The sequence below is a fragment of the Pristis pectinata genome, chromosome 6 (genome assembly GCF_009764475.1).
Source record: "Pristis pectinata isolate sPriPec2 chromosome 6, sPriPec2.1.pri, whole genome shotgun sequence".
NCBI lineage: Eukaryota > Metazoa > Chordata > Chondrichthyes > Rhinopristiformes > Pristidae > Pristis > Pristis pectinata.
Genome location: NC_067410.1, coordinates 52,635,450 through 52,654,309, shown reverse-complemented (window position 1 = coordinate 52,654,309; position 18,860 = coordinate 52,635,450). Strand labels below are relative to the sequence as shown.

At 40.4% G+C, this 18,860-nt stretch overlaps 1 protein-coding gene across 3 annotated transcripts in view; it reads right to left on the bottom strand.

The window, feature by feature from the left end:
• Positions 1-18,860, bottom strand: part of ift122 (intraflagellar transport 122 homolog (Chlamydomonas)) — a 163,510-nt gene that overhangs the window by 132,047 nt on the left and 12,603 nt on the right. For all 3 annotated transcript variants that reach the window (XM_052017942.1, XM_052017940.1, XM_052017941.1), the window contains 5 exons: positions 15,372-15,448; positions 11,939-12,005; positions 10,646-10,786; positions 9,364-9,439; positions 715-906 (listed from right to left, as the gene is read on the bottom strand). In XM_052017942.1, coding sequence (XP_051873902.1) covers positions 715-906; positions 9,364-9,439; positions 10,646-10,786; positions 11,939-12,005; positions 15,372-15,448 — 553 coding nt within the window. The remainder of the gene's footprint in view (positions 1-714; positions 907-9,363; positions 9,440-10,645; positions 10,787-11,938; positions 12,006-15,371; positions 15,449-18,860) is intronic.

Genomic DNA, 18,860 nt, shown 5'->3' with positions numbered 1-18,860 from the left:
ATTGCCCAAAGATGCGTGTTTGAAGATGCAATTGTGTAATTGAAGAAAAGTGACCAGGTCAGAAGGTAGCTCCAGGTGATACTAGTCATGGGGGAACCTTTAATGTTGGATTAAGAGCAGCATGCCTGCTTTCATGACCAAGCAGCTATTCCTTTAAAGACCACATTCTAAGTCAAGTGTAGGCCTGAGCTCCCAGAATGCAAGACAAACCAGCTGTTTCAAGGCTATCTAATCTTGCAGGCAGAAGGCCTTTTATTTGGGTACCTGGCAACTTTACATATGCCCTTTACTGCTATAACAGGTGTTGCGTTTCAGACTCAGTGTGCAGGTTCTTCGTCTGCTGCACCATAAAATAGGCAATGGATGCTGAATCGAATTTCTTAGTTACTGGTTCTTTAAGATACTGCACAAGCCTGAATAGGAAGCACTTTACATTTCTCCGTGTATACTTGCAGAAGCAAAGGAATCAATCTTAAGCTGTCACTATGTTTGTCAAATAATGCAACAAAGCTTGATTCTCCCAGCAGTACTCATGAGATAATCTACTGTCGTGCTACCATGCAGGACAATAGATGATCTGATGAGTACTGCTGGAAGAATCAAGCTTTGCATTATAATTAAAAAGAAACACTGAGTGGATTGGGTGCATAAAATATCGTAAAAAGTGGCCACAAAAATTGATATACATCAAAGGTGAAATGAAAATGATCTTACAACATAATTGGAATCTGGCTTCACCCTGCAGGTCCAGACCCAGGATTGCTGTTCTCCAATACAACCAAGCCGAACTCCATCTTTGGTATACAAAGAGACTTGCTTATCTGAGCCTCCCATCACGATATACTCTCCCTTTGTGAAGTAGCTGACACAACAAGGGTCAAAATTCAATGCTCTGTCTTTTCCAATCTGGAATTAAAATACAATTTAATGTTCTGAGAAATGTAATCAATGCATTTGAAGAAGATTTTCAACTTCAAACAATCTAGTTTTAATAACTTAAATGGAAATAATATTTAGTTATTCAACTTGAGAATTCCCAATGACAATAACTTTGTTAATTCGATACAAAGGTTACTTCCAATGGGCAACCTATAAACGTTTACATGATGTAACTATGTGCAACATAACAGCAACATGTTCTAAAGTGATACAGTGGATACATTGAACACATACATTGAAATACTAAATGAGAGCAAGAAAATTACATTGGAATGTGATCCTATGCTCATTACTGATATTGCATAGCACAATCTGAACTCATTAAACACTAAAGCAACAATTCAAATGCATTTTAAAGATGTATCCAAAAAACCTAATTTTTAAGCTCAATGTGCATACAGTTGTCAGCTAAAAGGCTTATATAGTCAAAAAAATATTTTAACCTTAAAAAGACATTCAGCAGGTTAGGCAACATCTACGAAGAAACAGAGCTAACTTTTCAGGTCAATGATCTCTCATAAGAAAATTTCTAAATCTGCTGCACTAAGCTAAGATCCCACTACCTTGGTTATTCTGCAAGCCAGCGCCAGTGGCAGCAAGCAATGGAAAGGAAAGGCCTGACTATAAACCACTGCATAGCACTTTCACGATTTCTGAAGGCTTTTTTTCACATTTTTAGATCCTTTAATCAGTGGAAAGGATAGGCAGGGAAATATACATAGAACAGCACAGGAACAGGCCCTCAGGCTCGCAATGTCTGTGCCAAGCATAAAACAGGCAGAGAATGGGAAAGAGAAAAAGGAGAGAGAGAAAAAGGAGAGACTGAGTGAGGAGAGAGAGACAGAGGAGATATAGCAAAAAAGAGAAAGAAAAGGAAAGTGAAAAAGAGAGAGAAAAGGAGAGAAGGTGAAAAAAGAAAATGAGAAAACAAGAAGGGAAAGGAGTGAAAAAAAGAAGTGACAGAGGAGACAAATCATAAAAAAAAGTGATGTCACTGCATATTCCAGTCTTATTTTTATTCTTCAAGATAGCTAGTGAATTAAACAAACAATTAGGTAGAATCAAACAATAAATACAGTAGATTAATTAGTTAAAATAAACCATTTTTAAAAAATCAAATCAAGATTTAATGGGGAAGAGAGGCAGGTGACATGCTGTTATTGCAACATGTGGGAGTTGGGGAAGATCAAAAATATCAACAATGCCTCCATCTCAAGGACCTTCAATTCAAAGTTGAGCTGTAGTTAGAAGCAAATACAGCAGGAAACATCTGAGTTACCAACACAACTTGATTCAGAGGGCAATCACCCATTTAGATTTGGTAACAGGTAACAGAAGAGATGAGGAATCCCAGTGTTCTCCATTAGGTATAGGGTACTTACTACCTGCATGTATGTGAACAAGGACCATATGAAGGATGGGCAATCTGACCACAGGACCATGGTATGAAAAACCATTTAAATGAAGCTGTGAAAAGGAACATGGTGACAGTAGCGTTTGGCCAGGGGTACAGATACTGCTCTCTGCAGCTGTGACTAGGATTTCTGAGGGCTATGATGACACGTCTGGAGAAGAACCTAAAACAAGAAGGGAGAGAATGTAATTAACATGGTTCAAGTAGAACCAAAATTAATGGAAGGAACATCCAGGAACAAGGTTCTGCTAGGAGTGTTGGAAAACTAGTGTAGAAACCAAAATTCAAAATCTTGAGGGTAAAGTTTCAGCATTGCTTCATCTAATGCATTTTTATCAGGTAGACAAATAGTAAAGAAAAGTAAAGAAAATGGGTTTGATCTAACAGCAATTATAGAGACAAGGTTGTGTGGTAATCAAAATTGGAACCAAATGTCCAGGGTACTTGGTGTTCGTAAAGGGCAGAACAAGACTGTGTGTGGAGGGGAATGCAGTGTGACTGGTCTGATAAATAAACAATCTAACAGCAGTATTTGAAACAGATGTCAATTCAGAAAAACAGACAGTGGAATCAGTATGAGTATAAAGGACAAAAGCAAAAATGGTGGGAGGATCTTGCAGCACCCAAATGACAGCAGCTAGAACATCAGAGAGATGATTAATCAAGAAATAAGCAGCTTATTGCAAGAGTAAAACAACAGTTATGGAGAATTTCAACCTTCACATAGACTCGCAAATGTACTTTAGAAAATAAGTTCAGAGAACACTTTCAGGGCTACATGCTGGAGAATGATACAATGCAATGAACTAGGAGCAGATGATTTTAGATCTTTTGTGGAATAGGACAGAATTAATAATGTCCTAGAAAGGGGTCCTGTAGAAAAAGGTGAACACAATGTGAACACACGGAGTTTGAGTGTCGTGTCATAAACTAGTGCCTTGAATCGAATTAGATAATTGTAACGTACATTGGAGAAATTTGATTAAAAGTTTTGCCAGAATGTGAAAAAAGGCAAATGATTTAATAAATATTCCATAATTTTCAACATTTACTCTTTTAAGAAATAAAGCTCCAAATGAGAAGTAACCCACTCTGCAACCAATCAAATGGTTAAAGACAATATTAGACTTAAAGAGAAATGCCTTGCTGCAATGAAGCCTGCAGTTCAGGAGAGCTTAAGAAACCAGCAAGGTATGACAAAAGATTTGATAAAGAACACGTCATGAGACAGAAGCAAGAATAGGCTTTGAGAGCTCTCATCTAGCCGGCATGTAATAACATCATGCCTGATTCTCTAACAAATCCAACTTCCCACATGATCTCCATAACCATTGATTCCATTATTGCCTCAAAATCTGTGTTCTGATAGCTCCCAGGATGGAGAATTCCAAACATTCATAACTGAGACAAGGAATTTTCAGTCTGTATTCTATACCCAGCCAATATCAGATGCTCAATCAATGACCTTCTCTCCATTCTGATATTCGCAACTCCTCAGAAAATGAAGTAGCCCAGACCTGCATACAGCAACACCGAGACAACATTGAGGCACGGGTTAATAAGTGACAAGTCATATTCATATTTGCACAACTGCTGGGAAATGGCCAGTTTCCACAAGAGGGTCAGATCACCATCCTGAACACTCATCAACATTATCATTCCCAGTCCCCCACTATCAATATCCTAGAGATCACCATTGACCAGAAAATGGACCAGTCACTTATAAACATCAATTATAGGCAAGAGAAGGTCACTTGGCCCGATATGATTGTAACCTCAACTTCACATTCCCTTCTACTCACATTGAGGTGTTCACTTATCAATTTGTCCTCCTCTAAAGAATTCAGAAGACTCTGCTTCCATCAACCTTTGAAGAAAGTTTCAAAGACTCATGACCTTTTAAGAGAAAAAAGATTGGCTCATCTGTCTTCAACTCGTGACCCCTCAATCAAGATACTCCCACAAGAGGAAACATCCTTTCCACATCCACCCTGTAAAAACCTCTCAGGATCTTATATCTTTCAGTCAAGACCTCACTCACTCTTAAATTCTAGCTGACAAAAATTCAGGCTGTCCTCATAAGACAATCTGCCCATTCCAGCTATTACTCCAGTAAACCTTCTATAAATTGCTTCCAATGCATTATTGATCTTATTTAAGGAAGAATGTTAATGTATACAATACCCCATATGTAATCTCACCAATCCACTATTTAATAGAAGCTCATCCTCCCTATTTTTGTATTCAACTTCCCTAGCTCTCTGTTAGCTTTTCTAACAATGTGCTGTACCTGCATATTAATCTTCTGTAAATCTAGCTCTAGGACGCCATCCATAAATTCACTGATAACACTACTGTTGTTGGTAGAATCTCAAATGGCGACAAGGTGGTGTACAGGAGTGAGATAGATTGGCTGGTTGAGTGGTGTCGCAACAACAACCTCGCACTCAATGTCAGCAAGACCAAAGAATTGATAGTGGACTTCAGGAAGGGAAGTCAGATACCAGTCCTCATTGAGGGGTCAGGGGTGGAAAGCATGATCAGTTTCAAGTCCCTGGGCCTCAACATCTCAATGTGGTGGGCCCACCACATTGATGCAATCATGAAGAAGGCACGCCAGCAGCTCTACTTCGTTGGGAGTTTGGGGAAATTTGGTATGTCACCAAGGACTCTTGCAAATTTCTATATTTCTATAGATGTATGGGGGAGGGGGGGTTAGAGCATTCTGACTGGTTGCATCACTGCCAGGTATGGAGGCTCCAATGCGCAGGCTCGCAAGAGGCTACAGAGGGTTGTCGACTCAGCCAACTCCATCATGCACACAACTCTCCCCACCACCAAGAACATGAGGCAGTACCTCAGGAAGGTGGCATCCATCACTAAGGACCCTCACCATCCAGTACATGCCCTCTTCTCGTTACTACCATCAGGGAGGAGGTACAGGAGCCTGAAGTCCGACACTCAGCAATTTAGGAACAGCTTCTTCCCCTCCACCATCAGATTTCTGAACGGTCCATGAACATTACCTCGTCATTCCTCTTTTTGCACTATTAATTTATTTTGTAAGTTATACTAATTTTATGTCTTTGCACTGTACTGCTGCCACAAAACAAGAAATTTCATGATATACAATAGGAGTGCACAAACCAGATTGATTTCTGGAAGGAGGTGGGTGCAGGGGTAATTGTTCTATTAGAAGAGATATCTGGACAAGCACTTGAATTGCCAAGGCAAAGAAGGTTATGGACCAAGTGCTAGTAAATGGGATTGATGTAGAAAGGCAAGTCAGAGCCAGACTCCTACAACCCACTGGGTAAAAATAACATCCTTTTACTAATTACTTTAAATCTATGCTTCCAGTTTTTGATCCCTCTACTAAGGGAAATAGGTTCTTCTTACTTAATCTAACAATTGTTTCCCCTCAGCTCCCTCTGTTCGAAAGAGAACAACTCCAATTACACCATCTTTTCTCTTAGCTAGAATTTTGAGCCCCAAAGATCTGCTCTGTACCTCCAATGCAATCAAATTCATCTTGTACTCAAACTGCAGCCTAACCAATATTGAATGCACTTTTAGCATAAACAACCAGTTCATGTATTTAACTCCTCAGCTGATAAAGGATAACATCCTGTATGCCTTTTTTTTAAATCAGTTAATTATTTGAACCATAGAACAATACAGCACAATACAGGCCCTTCGGCCCACCATGTTGTGCCGACCTTCAAACCACTCCTAAGACTATCTAACCTCTTCCTCTCACATATCTCTCTGTCTTAAATGCCTCCATATGCTCATCTCACAATCTCTTGAACTTGACCAACGTATCAGCCTCCACCACCACCCCAGGCAGCACATTCCATGCACCAACCACTCTCTGGGTGAAAAACCTCCCTCTGACATCTCCCTTGAACATCACCCCCTCACCCGCCCCTCCAGTTACCTTAAAGCCATGCTCTCTTGTATTGAGCATTGGTGATCTGGGAAAGAGGTGCTGGCTGTCCACTCTATCCATTCCTCTTAATATTTTGTATACCTCTATCATGTCTCCTTCGCCCCAATGAGTAAAGCCTTAGCTCCTTTAGTCTCTCCTCATAATCCATACTCTCTAATCCAGGAAGCATCCTGGTAAATCTCCTCTGCACCCTTTCCAACACCTCCACATCCTTCCTATAATGAGGCAACCAGAACCGGACACAGTACTCTAAGTGTGGTCTAACCAGAGTTTTGTAAAGCTGCATCATTACTTCGTGGCTCTTAAACTCGATCCTACGACTTATCAAAAGCTAACATCCCATAAGCTTTCTTAACTACCCTATCCACCTGTGTGGCAACTTTCAGTGATCTGTGGATATGAACCCCCAGATCCCTCTGCTCCTCTACACTGCCCAGAATCCTGCCATTTACCTCGTATTCTGCCTTGGACTTTGTCCTTCCAAAGTGTACCACCTCACACTTCTCCGGATTGAACTCCATCTGCCACTTGTCAGCGCAGCTCTGCATCCTATCAATATCCCTCTGCAAGCTTCGACAGCCCTCCACACTATCCACAACACCACCGATCTTTGTGTCATCTGCAAACTTGCTAACCCACCCTTCCACCCCCTCATGTAAACCATTAATAAATATCACAAGAAGTAGAGGTCCCAGAACCGATCCTTGTGGGACACCACTAGTCACAGCCCTCCAATCCGAATGCACTCCCTCCACCACAACCCTCTGCTTTCTACAGGCAAGCCAATTCTGAATGCACACAGCCAAGCCGCCCTGGATCCCTTGGCCTCTGACCTTCTGAAGAAGCCTATCATGCCGAACCTTGTCAAACACCTTACTAAAATCCATGCAGACCACATCTACTGCACTACCCTCATCGATCTTCCTGGTAACCTCCTCAAAGAACCCTATCAGGCTTGTGAGGCAAGATCTTCCCTTCACAAATCCATTCTGGCTGTCCCTAATCAGTCCATGATTCTCTAAATGATCATAGATCCTATCTCTTAGAATCCTTTCTGGCAGCTTACCCACCACAGACGTAAGGCTCACTGGTCTGTAATTTCCTGGACTATCCCGACTACCTTTTTTGAATAAGGGGACAACATTTGCCACCCTCCAATCCTCCGGTATCATCCCCGTGGACAACAAGGACTCAAAGATCCTAGCCAATGGTTCAGCAATCACCTCCCTAGCCTCACGAAGCAGCCTGGGGAATATTCCGTCAGGCCCCGGGGACTTATCTGTCCTAATATTTTCTAACAGCTCCAACACATTCTCTCTCTTGATATCTACATATTCTAGAACATTACCCTTACCAACACTGTCCTCAGCGTCATCAAGACCCCTCTCCTTGGTAAATACTGAAGAGAAGTACTCATTGAGAACCTCACCCACTTCCACGTCTATAAAGTAGATGGCAAGGTAAATATATGAGGGCTTTTAAGTACAACAAAATTTGAATACATGTGTAAACATGCCTTAATGAGACCACACCTGGAGTATTTGGTAGAATTTGGTCTCCTTACCTAAAGTAGAATACATTCACCATCAAGGGGCTACAACAAAGATTCACCGCACTGGTTCATGGGATGATGGATTTGCCACATAAGGAGATATTGAGTAGACCAGGCCTATTTTTAACCTACTCTGTCCCAAGGCGAAATTAGAGTTGGCCAGTCTATCCACTCCATCTAACCCTCCTCTGCAGAATCATGCTAGCAAATCTTTTCTACCCTCTCTCTCTAGGCTTCACATTTTTCCAAAGTCATGTGCCCAGAACTGAACATAACAGTTCAGTTATGGCTAAACCAGTCTTTTATAAAGGTTCATCATGACTTATTTGCTCCTCCATGAATCTATTTATAAAAACACATGATACAACATGCTTATTTAACCATTTTCTCAAACAGTTACTTCCAACACTTACATAAATACTTATGACCTCTGTGTTCTTGTATCCCTTTTAGAATTGTGCCCTCAAATTTATATCGCCTCGCCTCGTTCAAAATATAACACTGCATTTTCTGAGTTAGATATTTATCTGCCACATGTTCACAAAATACTTCTTTTGTATCCTCTTCACAGTCCCTACCCTTCCAGGTTTTATTGACATCTCTAAATTTGGAAACTGTGTCCGGTAAACCGAAATCAAAGTCATTAACATACAGTATATTTAGAAAAACTGTAGTCCTAGTACTGAGCCTTGGTGAACTACATTGTACCCCCTGCAGTCCAAACAAAAACCTTTCACTGTTTCTGTCACTAAGTTATAATTTCTTATCCCTGCTGCTATGGCCTCTTTTATGCTATTGGCACACTTGATGACACACTTTATCAAACACTTTTTGAAAGCCCATATTTACTATATCAACATGCAGTTCCTTCATTGACTCTGTTAACTCATTTAAAAAAAACAATTTGTCTTTAACAAATCCATGTTGGCTTTCCCTAATCAATCCACGCTTATCAGTGTCCGCTATTTTTGTCCCTAATTTTTAAAGTTTCTCCAAAACATTTGCAATTCTATACTTCTCAGAAACTATCCAATATCTACAGATAATTTCAATGAGACACTTCTGGCCCTACAATTGCCAGTGTACTGAAGTCAGTGATCTAACCAACACTGGGTGTATTGTTGAGTTTGTTGAAGGAAGAAAAAAAAAGAGTGATTCATCTCTTTTCTTTCATTGCTGGATTTTTACTAAGCATGGCTAATTATTACACTGTTGCTAATTTATTGAGCTTATTTCACACACTTACTTTCAGTTCATTTCATACACTCTACATCTCGTCGTTTTTGATTTGATAATGATTTATCTATAGGAATGCAGAAGAAGAAATCCACAGGTATTTTTTTGACAATCTGACATGGAAACTATGATAGGTAGATGGAGCTTTCATACCTGGTGATTATATACAGATTTTATAAACTGAAGACTTAGATATACAGATAAAATAAACTCATTTGTTACACATTCCTGTGCCTTTCTACTAAGTACATAAATGTTTCTCAAACATACTTGTTTGCCACTCAGTTGGTAGAAAGAAAGTCGCTGTCCCCAGTCTGCCACAGCAAGAATGTCAGTGTGTTCATCTCTGTAAGACGCAAAATAAATCTTCAGACAGTATTAGTTGACAGCACATCAAATATTTATATAATTTAATACATGACATATGGGATCATCTATAATAAAACTATTGTTAATACTCTCTGCCAACTATTCACCGACTTCTTGGCTCAGAAATTTGATGTTCAACTCCTATTCAAGGGCAATAAACCCTAACTTCAGGGAACTTGGAAGGGATAAGTTTTGTATCTTTAAATCTAAAATACACTTAACTGAAGCATGGAGTCCTTAAGGGGAGAATGTAGATAGCCGCATTGTGGATTCAGGCACCTAGGCCCACAATGTCTGCGCTGACTATTAAGCACACATCTGTACTGATCCCAATTTTCCCCCCACACATCCCCATCAATCCTTCCCTCTCCCCCCTCATTTCCCTGCCACTCACCTGCACTACAGTGGCCAATTAATCCATCAACCAGCAAGTCTTTGAAATGTGGGAGGAAACCATAGTACCTGGGAGAGCCCACAGAGCCACATGGAGTACAAGCAAATTAACTAAGACAGCTCCCAAGGTCAAGATAAGATCCAGGTCACTTGTATTAAAAATGTACAATGTCAGAAATGCATGACCAACGCAGTATTATGAACTTTATTGTTTTTTTCTGCTTTCTGCATCAGACTCCTAACCAGTGCTAATGAGTCACAAATGATAGATTTTTTTTTTGCTGGAGAACGAAACAAATTACAAATAGAATATAACTGCTCAAATACAATTCCACATGGTCTAACAGACGGGAGAGAATAAAATTTCATCTGATTCATTTGAATAGGTTTTAAACCAACTTCTCACAATCAATGGGCATTTTGGGAACGAACACTGTTTGTAACGTGTTTCAATATCAATATTGATAATTCGCAACAATATAAATCTAAATAACTATCACTAGGTCTTAGCTGTTCAACACTGAGTGCAATGATTCTTTTGGCAAGTTTACCTGGCTTTGAAGAATATTCATTCCAAAACTCTCAAAGAGTTTACTACCGTTTGCAACTCCATAAAGTTAATTAACTGGGTACTGAAGAAAATACTGTTCAATTTAGGCAGAATTCTAAATTACTTTTAAAAAATTACCTTTGCATTTTTGTTTTTTTTTACTTCCCTGTTTTGCACTACATGTACATCAGCAACTGAATATATTGTTTTACATTTTCATAATTGATTCTCTTTACTTACTTGGATGGATTCCAGCAAATTGACCATATTGGGACACCACCAGATCGCTCAATTCTCACTTTCTCTTCTCCATTCTTACTTCGGATACTGACAATACCACTGAACAAGCCAATAGCCAAGTACTGACCATCATTTGTCCAACTAGCAAAGTATAGCCAAAAAAGAGAACATTTAAAAAAAAATTTGTTTTTCATGGGACAAAGTTCCAGTGCATGAATTTCTTTACTAATACAACTCCTTCTTTACTAATTCCTTACTAATACTAACTCATCACTTTGACTAATTTTCTCTGGTTTCCATAAGACAGCACCTGCCCGACTATCCTATGAACTAAAAACTTTGTTTAGCAGGTAGTGCTAGGATGGTCCAGCTTCCTCTTAAGCTCGCTGAATAATTTAGGTTCCATTGTATAGCCTGCTGCTGCTCCTGTTTCTCTGGCATATAGGTCACATAAAATGGGATTTGAGCTCAGTAATTCTGCTTAAATGCAACGCTTTAGAAGGGTAATTCAAAATTTAAAGTTGATGACGCCTTAAAGTATGAGCGATAATTGTAATACTTGCAGTAATACCCAGATCATGACCACAAGTCCTCAGAACAATTCTCAGTTTCACTAATCCAATTACAACAACAAAATATTTCTGGTAAACTGTGGATAGGAAGATGAATCTCCCAAAATCTAGGATGGATGGCAACATCCCATCCTACCCTATTGTTTACATAGGTCAGCCACTGCTTTAGCTCACCCTGAAGGGAATTCCTACCTGACGCTTATTTAAGAAGGCCTTGAATAAACAGGCTGCATTAAAAATCTGTTGCAGCCACAAATATGCAAAACCAAAATGCTACCTTCCTAACTCTGATGTCCTACTTCAGAAAATGGTAAGGTTTAGAAGTACTTGGGAAGTTTACCAAAAATTTGCAAATTTTACCATTAATCAAAAGTTGGAACTGTATCATATACAGACACAAACATATTTAAATATTTCTGATTCTCTAAAACTGTTGACTGTTGCAAAAATATTTTAAAACTTAATAAATCTGGAGTCCTTTTCAACTGCACAGTAATCATTTGACTAGCACAAAGGAAAATTGTCTAAATTAAAAACAACATTGCAAATCTACGTTAATAAACATGTAATTGTATCAAAGGAAATGCCATTGCAGTCTTACAATATGTTGTTTTGTGCAAGTGTGGAGCTAAAACAGTTTGTAGCCACTGTGAATTGACATTAGCATTGGAAACATCTTTAAAACTAAACAGCATTGATAAATGTAGCAAAGACTGGTTACCTGCAGCATGTGATTTTGCTATTGACTTTGTGCTTGGAGACAGATTTTTGCTCTGGAGACCACAAACCTATAATCAAATTTAAACACCAAAGAAAAATAAATTATTACAAAATGTGGGAATTCTAATCTCACAATATATGAATTCAGTAAGTCAGTCAGAACATTAGAATATAAGAAATAGAAACAAGAGGCCATTCAGCTACTTGCGCCTGTTCTGCCATTGAATAAGACTGTTCTTTTACCTCAGCAGCACTTTTTTTGCACTAACCCCATTTCCCTTGATTCACAGTATTTAACAAGCTACAGGTCTCTATCTTGAATATTCTCAGTAACTGGGCCTTCACAGAGCCCTTGGATAGAGAATACCACCCTCTTCTCATCGCTATCATGAACAGTCAACTTTTATTTTGAGCTTGTGATTCATGGTCCTAGACATCCCAACCAGAGGAAATACCAACTCTGCATCCACTCTGTAGAGCCCATAAAACTTCTGTATGTTTCAGTGAGATTCTTCTAAACTATAGGCCCAATCTGTTGAACCTCTTCTTGTATGGTAGTCTCACTATTCCAGGAATCCAATCAGTGAACCCTCATTGCATTCCCTGTTGTAATGAACTTAGGAAGAGAAACCAGAGCTGTACACAACATTCCTGATGTCGTCTCACCACGGTTCTATAAATTAGAAAAAAGACATCCCAACTCTTGTACTCAAATTCCCTTGAAACCAAGGCCAAGAAAGCTCACCAGCACCACTTCCTCAGGAAGCTAAAGAAATTTGGCATGTCCCATTGACACTCACCAATTTTTATCGATGTACCATAGAAAGCATCCTGTCCAGATGCATCATGGCTTGGTAAGGCAACTGCTCTGCCCATGACTGCAAGAAACTGCGGAGAGTTGTGGACACAGCTCAGAACATCACAGAAACCAGCCTCTCCACCCTGGACTCTATCTATACTTCTCACTGCCTCGGTAAAGTGGCCAGCATAATCAAAGACCCTAGCCACCCCAAACATTCTCTCTTCTCCCCTCTCCCATCAGGCAGAATATACAACAGCCCGAAAGCATGTACCACCAGGCTCAAGGACAGCTTCTATCCTGCTGTTATAAGACTATTGAACAACTCCCTAGTACTGTAAAATGGACTCTTGACCTCATAATCTCCTTCGTTATAACCTTGCACCTTATTGTCTACCTGCACTGCACTTTCTCTGTTACACTTTACTCTGCACTGTTATTGTTTTACCTTGTACTACCTCAATACACTGTGTAATGAATTGATCTGTAAGAACGGTATGCAAGACAAGTTTTTCCACTGTACCTTGGTACATGTGACAATAATAAAACAATTCTAATATACAATTTGCCTTCCCAACTGCTTGCTGTATCTACACATTAAAGTTCAGTGATGTATACAAGGTCAACCAGGTCCCTCTGATGTCAACTGGACAACATGAGTTGAGTGAGGTCATATGGGAAAATAGTAAAACTAAAGAATAAAAGATTTTAGGGGAAGGGATGGGAGGAGCATTAGAAGTTTTCCCCACTGTGACAGAGAACGAAGGGAACCAGCAGAATGGATGGTTCTGATATTGGAACGTGAGTAACAGGAATGAAAAATGCTTGGTGTTATGGATTAGGTCACTATTGGTGAATGTCCCTTTAAGGCATAGCACTGTGTGTGTGGATGGCGTCACCACGGCAACAAGATAATGATGTGCTGACGTTTTGGAGCAGACAGCCCGGGGGTGGGTGGGTGGAGCAGGGGAGCGAGCGAGCATGAGAGAGAGAAAGAGAAAGAGAAAGAGAAAGAAAGAGAGAGAGAGAGAGAGAGACCCTGCCTGTTGGTCTCTGTATCGATGAATGAAAAACAATAACTGTGTCTGTCACTACAATCCATGTATGGAAATTTTGGAATAATCCAGTGGTGTCCACTTTGTCGTTAACCTGTAGAAGGAAACAGGTATTTGTGTGGATGGCCATGTCTCGAATGCCTTTCGAGGTGGCAGATACTTCGGAACAAAGGAATGGAGATCATCAGTGATTGAGGTGTCGTATGGGTTCCATCGTGAAACATTTGGATTTCATAATTACTGTCTATTTTCTCTCTACATTTTCTCTTCAGTCAACGGTGGTTTTGCAGAAACCTTTGCTCACGTTTCACCTTACGGCTTGCTGAACTGAACTTTGAGAACTATTCCTGGACTTGGAGTTTGGAAATTTGCCACACACACACACACACTTCGAGTTTAGTTTTTGGGGTTAATGCTTAAGATCTAACACTTTTTTTTCCTCTAACATTCTAACATTTTTATTTTTCTTATTATCAGAAATAGTTATTAATAAAATAGTTTCTAACACTTATACATGTTTCTTTTGTTGTTGGTACATAACACTGGATAGGAAAGCCGGGAGCTTAACATATCATCACCAGGTGCAGGATGAGTGGTGGCAACTAAAGGAGGGTACACAGAATTTACAGAAAGGTATTGATGGGTTAAGTGAGTCTGCAAAAAGCTGGCAAATGGAGTACAATGTAGGAAAATGAAGTTGTTCATGAAAAAGAATAATAAAACAGATTAGTACTTAAATGGAGAAATTCTGCAGAAGCCTGGATTTGTGGGTCTTTTTTCATGAAACTCAAAGGTATTACTATCACTGGGACAGCCATGGAAAGCAGGCTTTTAATACAAGGGGATCAAAGTATATATCAGCCCAGAACAGATATCCTGAACTTTGGTATTGGACAGGCAACACAGTCTTCTGGACTCTTGCTCTTTACTGCAAAAGAAAACATTATAAATCCTTCTCACTCTGTAACATTCTAGCACTACATTGTCATTCGCTGCCCCAGTTTGAATAGCTTCCCGACCAGGGCACTGATTCAGTTAGCGCACCCACTCTATGACCTTAACTTTCATCCAAACAGCTGAAAGAACCTCATACCCATTGGACAATTCCAAAGGTTCAGGATCCTGCAGTCCAACCTTACTGTTCCCCTTACCTGCCTCACTTGCGGTCATACTCTCCTATCCCTGACCAAATCAACACCCTATGTTGTAGTGAGTCTCTGCCTCACAAAGCATCCAGATAACCTTCCCTATTTCTAATGTGTTCTGCAGAGTCTGCAGCTATGCCTGCAGCTCAATGACAAAACCAAAATTCCTCAAGCCATAAACATATCATGCACGTTTGTCCTGGATCACACTAGCACTCAAGAGTTCCACATGCATTGGCTATAAAATCAATGTCAAAATCCTTGCCACCTTATTGTAAAAGTCTCTATGATTGCCAGATTCTTTCTGTACAGTGAATTCTAGCTGCTCATATCCAAAGTCACCAACAAGAAAGGTTTATTATTATTAAATTTTATAAGAAAGCATTAATTTTAAGTTTTTTATTTAGGTTTTGAAAATATTAAAGAACAAATTACCAAAATCACTGGAAGAACAGGAAGCCAGCTGGTGAGTTACTGGGTTATATGCAATGCACTGAATGGAATCATTATGGCTGCAATGGGATGAAAACACCAAAATAAAGTTAATAATTTTAAATTAATCATAAACAGTTATTAAGTATTTTACACTCCACTACATTGTACTAAGTAAGTATTAGCCCAGTACAAGACAATAAAACTGATAATCCAGTATCTGATTGTTCAGAAATCCTGAGATTCAGTATCTAGCTCACTCATTAGTCTGGAATCTCAGCCAGGCATCCAGAGTGCAAATGAGGATAAAATCTGGGCATCCAGAGTGCAAATGAGGATAAAATCTGGACAACCAGAGCACTGACAGGAGAAGACTCTCACAATCTCTTTGCCCTCCAGACATCCGTCTGGATACTGTGATACAATGTTCAAGATCACCAAGAGCTACCGAATTAGGCTTGATTTCAAAATTCCTCTGACCACCCACATAGCCAAGTTCACACACGCTGATCACATCAATCCAGAGGGCAGTATTCTGCGGCAGAGTATGCCAAGCATACAACAGACAATCATTAAATGTAACAATATGTACTATAATATAATTGACTTCCATTGGATTACTCAGATGTTTATTGTCATATGCACAAGTACATGCATGCAAAGGTGCAATGAAAACTTATTTACAGCAGCATCACAAGAAAAACAAATTTACATAAATTGTACACAATTTTTACAAAAAAACACAATTAGAACAAAAAAATAACAGTGCAGTGATCAGACTGGTCATAGTGTTGCTAAACTGTAGTGATTAGGGTTTTGCTGGTTGGTTCAAGAACTGAATGGTTGAAGGGAAGTAGCTGTTCTTGAACCTGGTGGTGTGGGACTTCAGGCTTCTGTACCTCCTGCCCAATGGTAGCTATGAAAAGATGGCATGGCCCAGAGGTGAGGATTTTGATGACAGATGTTATCTTCTTGAGACAGCACCTCCTGTAGATGCTACCAATGGTGGGAAGGAATGTGCCCATGATGTGTTGGGCACAATCCACTACTCTCTGCAGCTTCTTATGTTCCTGCGCATTCAAATTGCCATACTAGACCACGATGCAGCCAGTCAGGATACTTTCAACAGTACATCTGTAAAAGCTTGTTAAAGTGTTTGGTGACATGTGGAACCTCCTAAGAAAGTAAAGACGCTGGTGCGCTTTCCTTATGATTGCATCTACTGCATGTGCTAAGCCCAGGGCAGGTCATCCAATATGTTAACGCCCATGAATTTAAAGCTGCTGACTCTCTCCACCGCCGATCTCCCAGTGTAAAGTGGCGCATGTTAACCCTCTTTCCCCTACCTGAAGTCAATAATTAGCTACTCACTTTTGCTGACCTCAAGCAAGAGGTTATTTTATCAGCACCACTCAACCAGGTATCCTATCTCGCTCCGGTAAGCTGACTCTTCACTGCCAGTGATTCATCCAACAACAGTAGCGTCATTGGCAAATCTGAAGGTGGCATTGGGGCTGTGCTTAGCCACACAGTCACGTGTGTATAGAGGGTAGAGCAGGGGGCTAAGCACACAGCCTTAAGGTGCACCTGTGTTAATAATCAGCAAGGAGGAGATGTCCAATCCTCACTAATTTGAGATTTGCCAATGAGGAAGTTGAGTATCCAGTTGCAGAGGGAGGTACAGAGGCCCAGGTCTTGAAGCTCAATGATGAGTTTCGATGGGATGATTGTGTTGAATGCCCAGCTGTAGTCAGCGAACAGCAGCCTGATGTACAAGTTCCTGTTGTCCAGAGCAGAGTGAAGAGCCAGAGTATTTCTCTTTGCTGTAACCACCTCTACACATTTACCCTACTTTACACATATGGTGAGGAAGCTTTTACAATGGCTCCATATTTAAAGGAGCAGGTTTAGTGAGTGTAGAGAGATAGATGGAGATTTGGCCAGAAAATCCAAAACCAGGGTTATCCTGCATTGTGCAGTTTTAATGTCAATGAAGAACATCTTCTTCCCCCTCCCCAAGCAGTTTTCTGGTCCAGAACCCAGCCTGATTGACAGTCTAGCTCCTCATCACCTAAGACTGGAGGTGACCACAGGTAAGGAGCAAGCAGGCAGCCTACAGTTGGATTAGTTTTAGCCATGGAAGGAGAGGAGAATCTGATAGCAAGGAAACAGGTTACTTGTTGGCCTGAAGAGGAAGCACTTCTGGCCCACAAGTAGCACTGTAAATGCACTTAACTTTTGCCCAGAATTATCTCCTCCCTTGATCTGCAAGGATTAATTTTGGTTAAAAGCAAGGCACACAGCTTCATCGTGTTTAAATATCCATTGGAGGAGCATAGAGTTATATGGCACAGAAATAGGCTCTTTGACTTATCATGTTCATATTCATCATCAAGGTTGGTATGTAAATTGGAAGCTGTAAATTGCCTTTAGTATGTACTTGAGTGATAGAATCTGGAGGATGTTGATGGACCTGTGGGCAGAATAAAATGGGATTAGTTTAAATGGGTGTTTAGTGGTCTGTGGGTACTCAATGGGTCAAAGGACCAGCTTCATGCGCCGTACGACTCTAGGAGTAACTTTAGAAGAATGAAAACATCACATTGAAAAGCATAAAATGTTTAAAGGGCTTGGCAAAATAAATGCCATGTTGACGTAACTCATTCCTGAAGTGTCTAGCACCAGTGGTCATGGTCTCAAAATAAGGGGTTGGCCATTCAAGACATACTGAGAAGATAATTCTTCATCCATGGGATGGCAAATCTTTGGACTGCTCTACTCAAGAGCCTGTGAGGCCTAGTCTATTCAAGGATTTATATACTTTTAGACAGTAAAGAAATCAAGAATATGGAGAAGGGGAAGAAAGCGGCATTGAGGTAAAAGATAAGCCACGACCTTACGGAATGGCGGAGTTGATGTGAGGGGCTGAATAGCCTACTGCTTCTATTTCTCGTGTAATCTTGTCCTCCTACAGGAACTTACTCTCACTTCAAGCTATATTGACATTTCCCTAATGCCCGTATAATATCAGATTTGCAAGGCACAAGTGAAGTCCAACAATCCACAATCGGAACATTTTGAAATACCTATGGTTTGGCATATATTTCACCAGGTAGTTTGCCATACTCTCTTCCAGAGCCTCGGTTTCTGCGCTCGCCTCCCCTCACTAGGGTCCGGTTCCCATGCTCCTTCCAAATTCACCGGGATCCCAGTTCCTGCACTCCCTTCCACCTCGCTAGTGCCCCATTCCCACCTTCCTTCCGACTCACTGGAGCCCCGGTTCCCACCCTCCTTTCCAATTCACCAGGCCCCCATTCCTGTGCTTCCTCCAACTCCCTGGGCCCCAGTTCCCACACACTATTCCAAATCACTGGGGTCCTGATTCCCACTTCTCCTTTCCTCTCACAGGGACCCCAGTTCCTGCACTTTCTTCCTACAATCCAAATCCCAAGTGTGCCACAAGAGAGACTGCAGGTGCTGGAAATCTGGGGC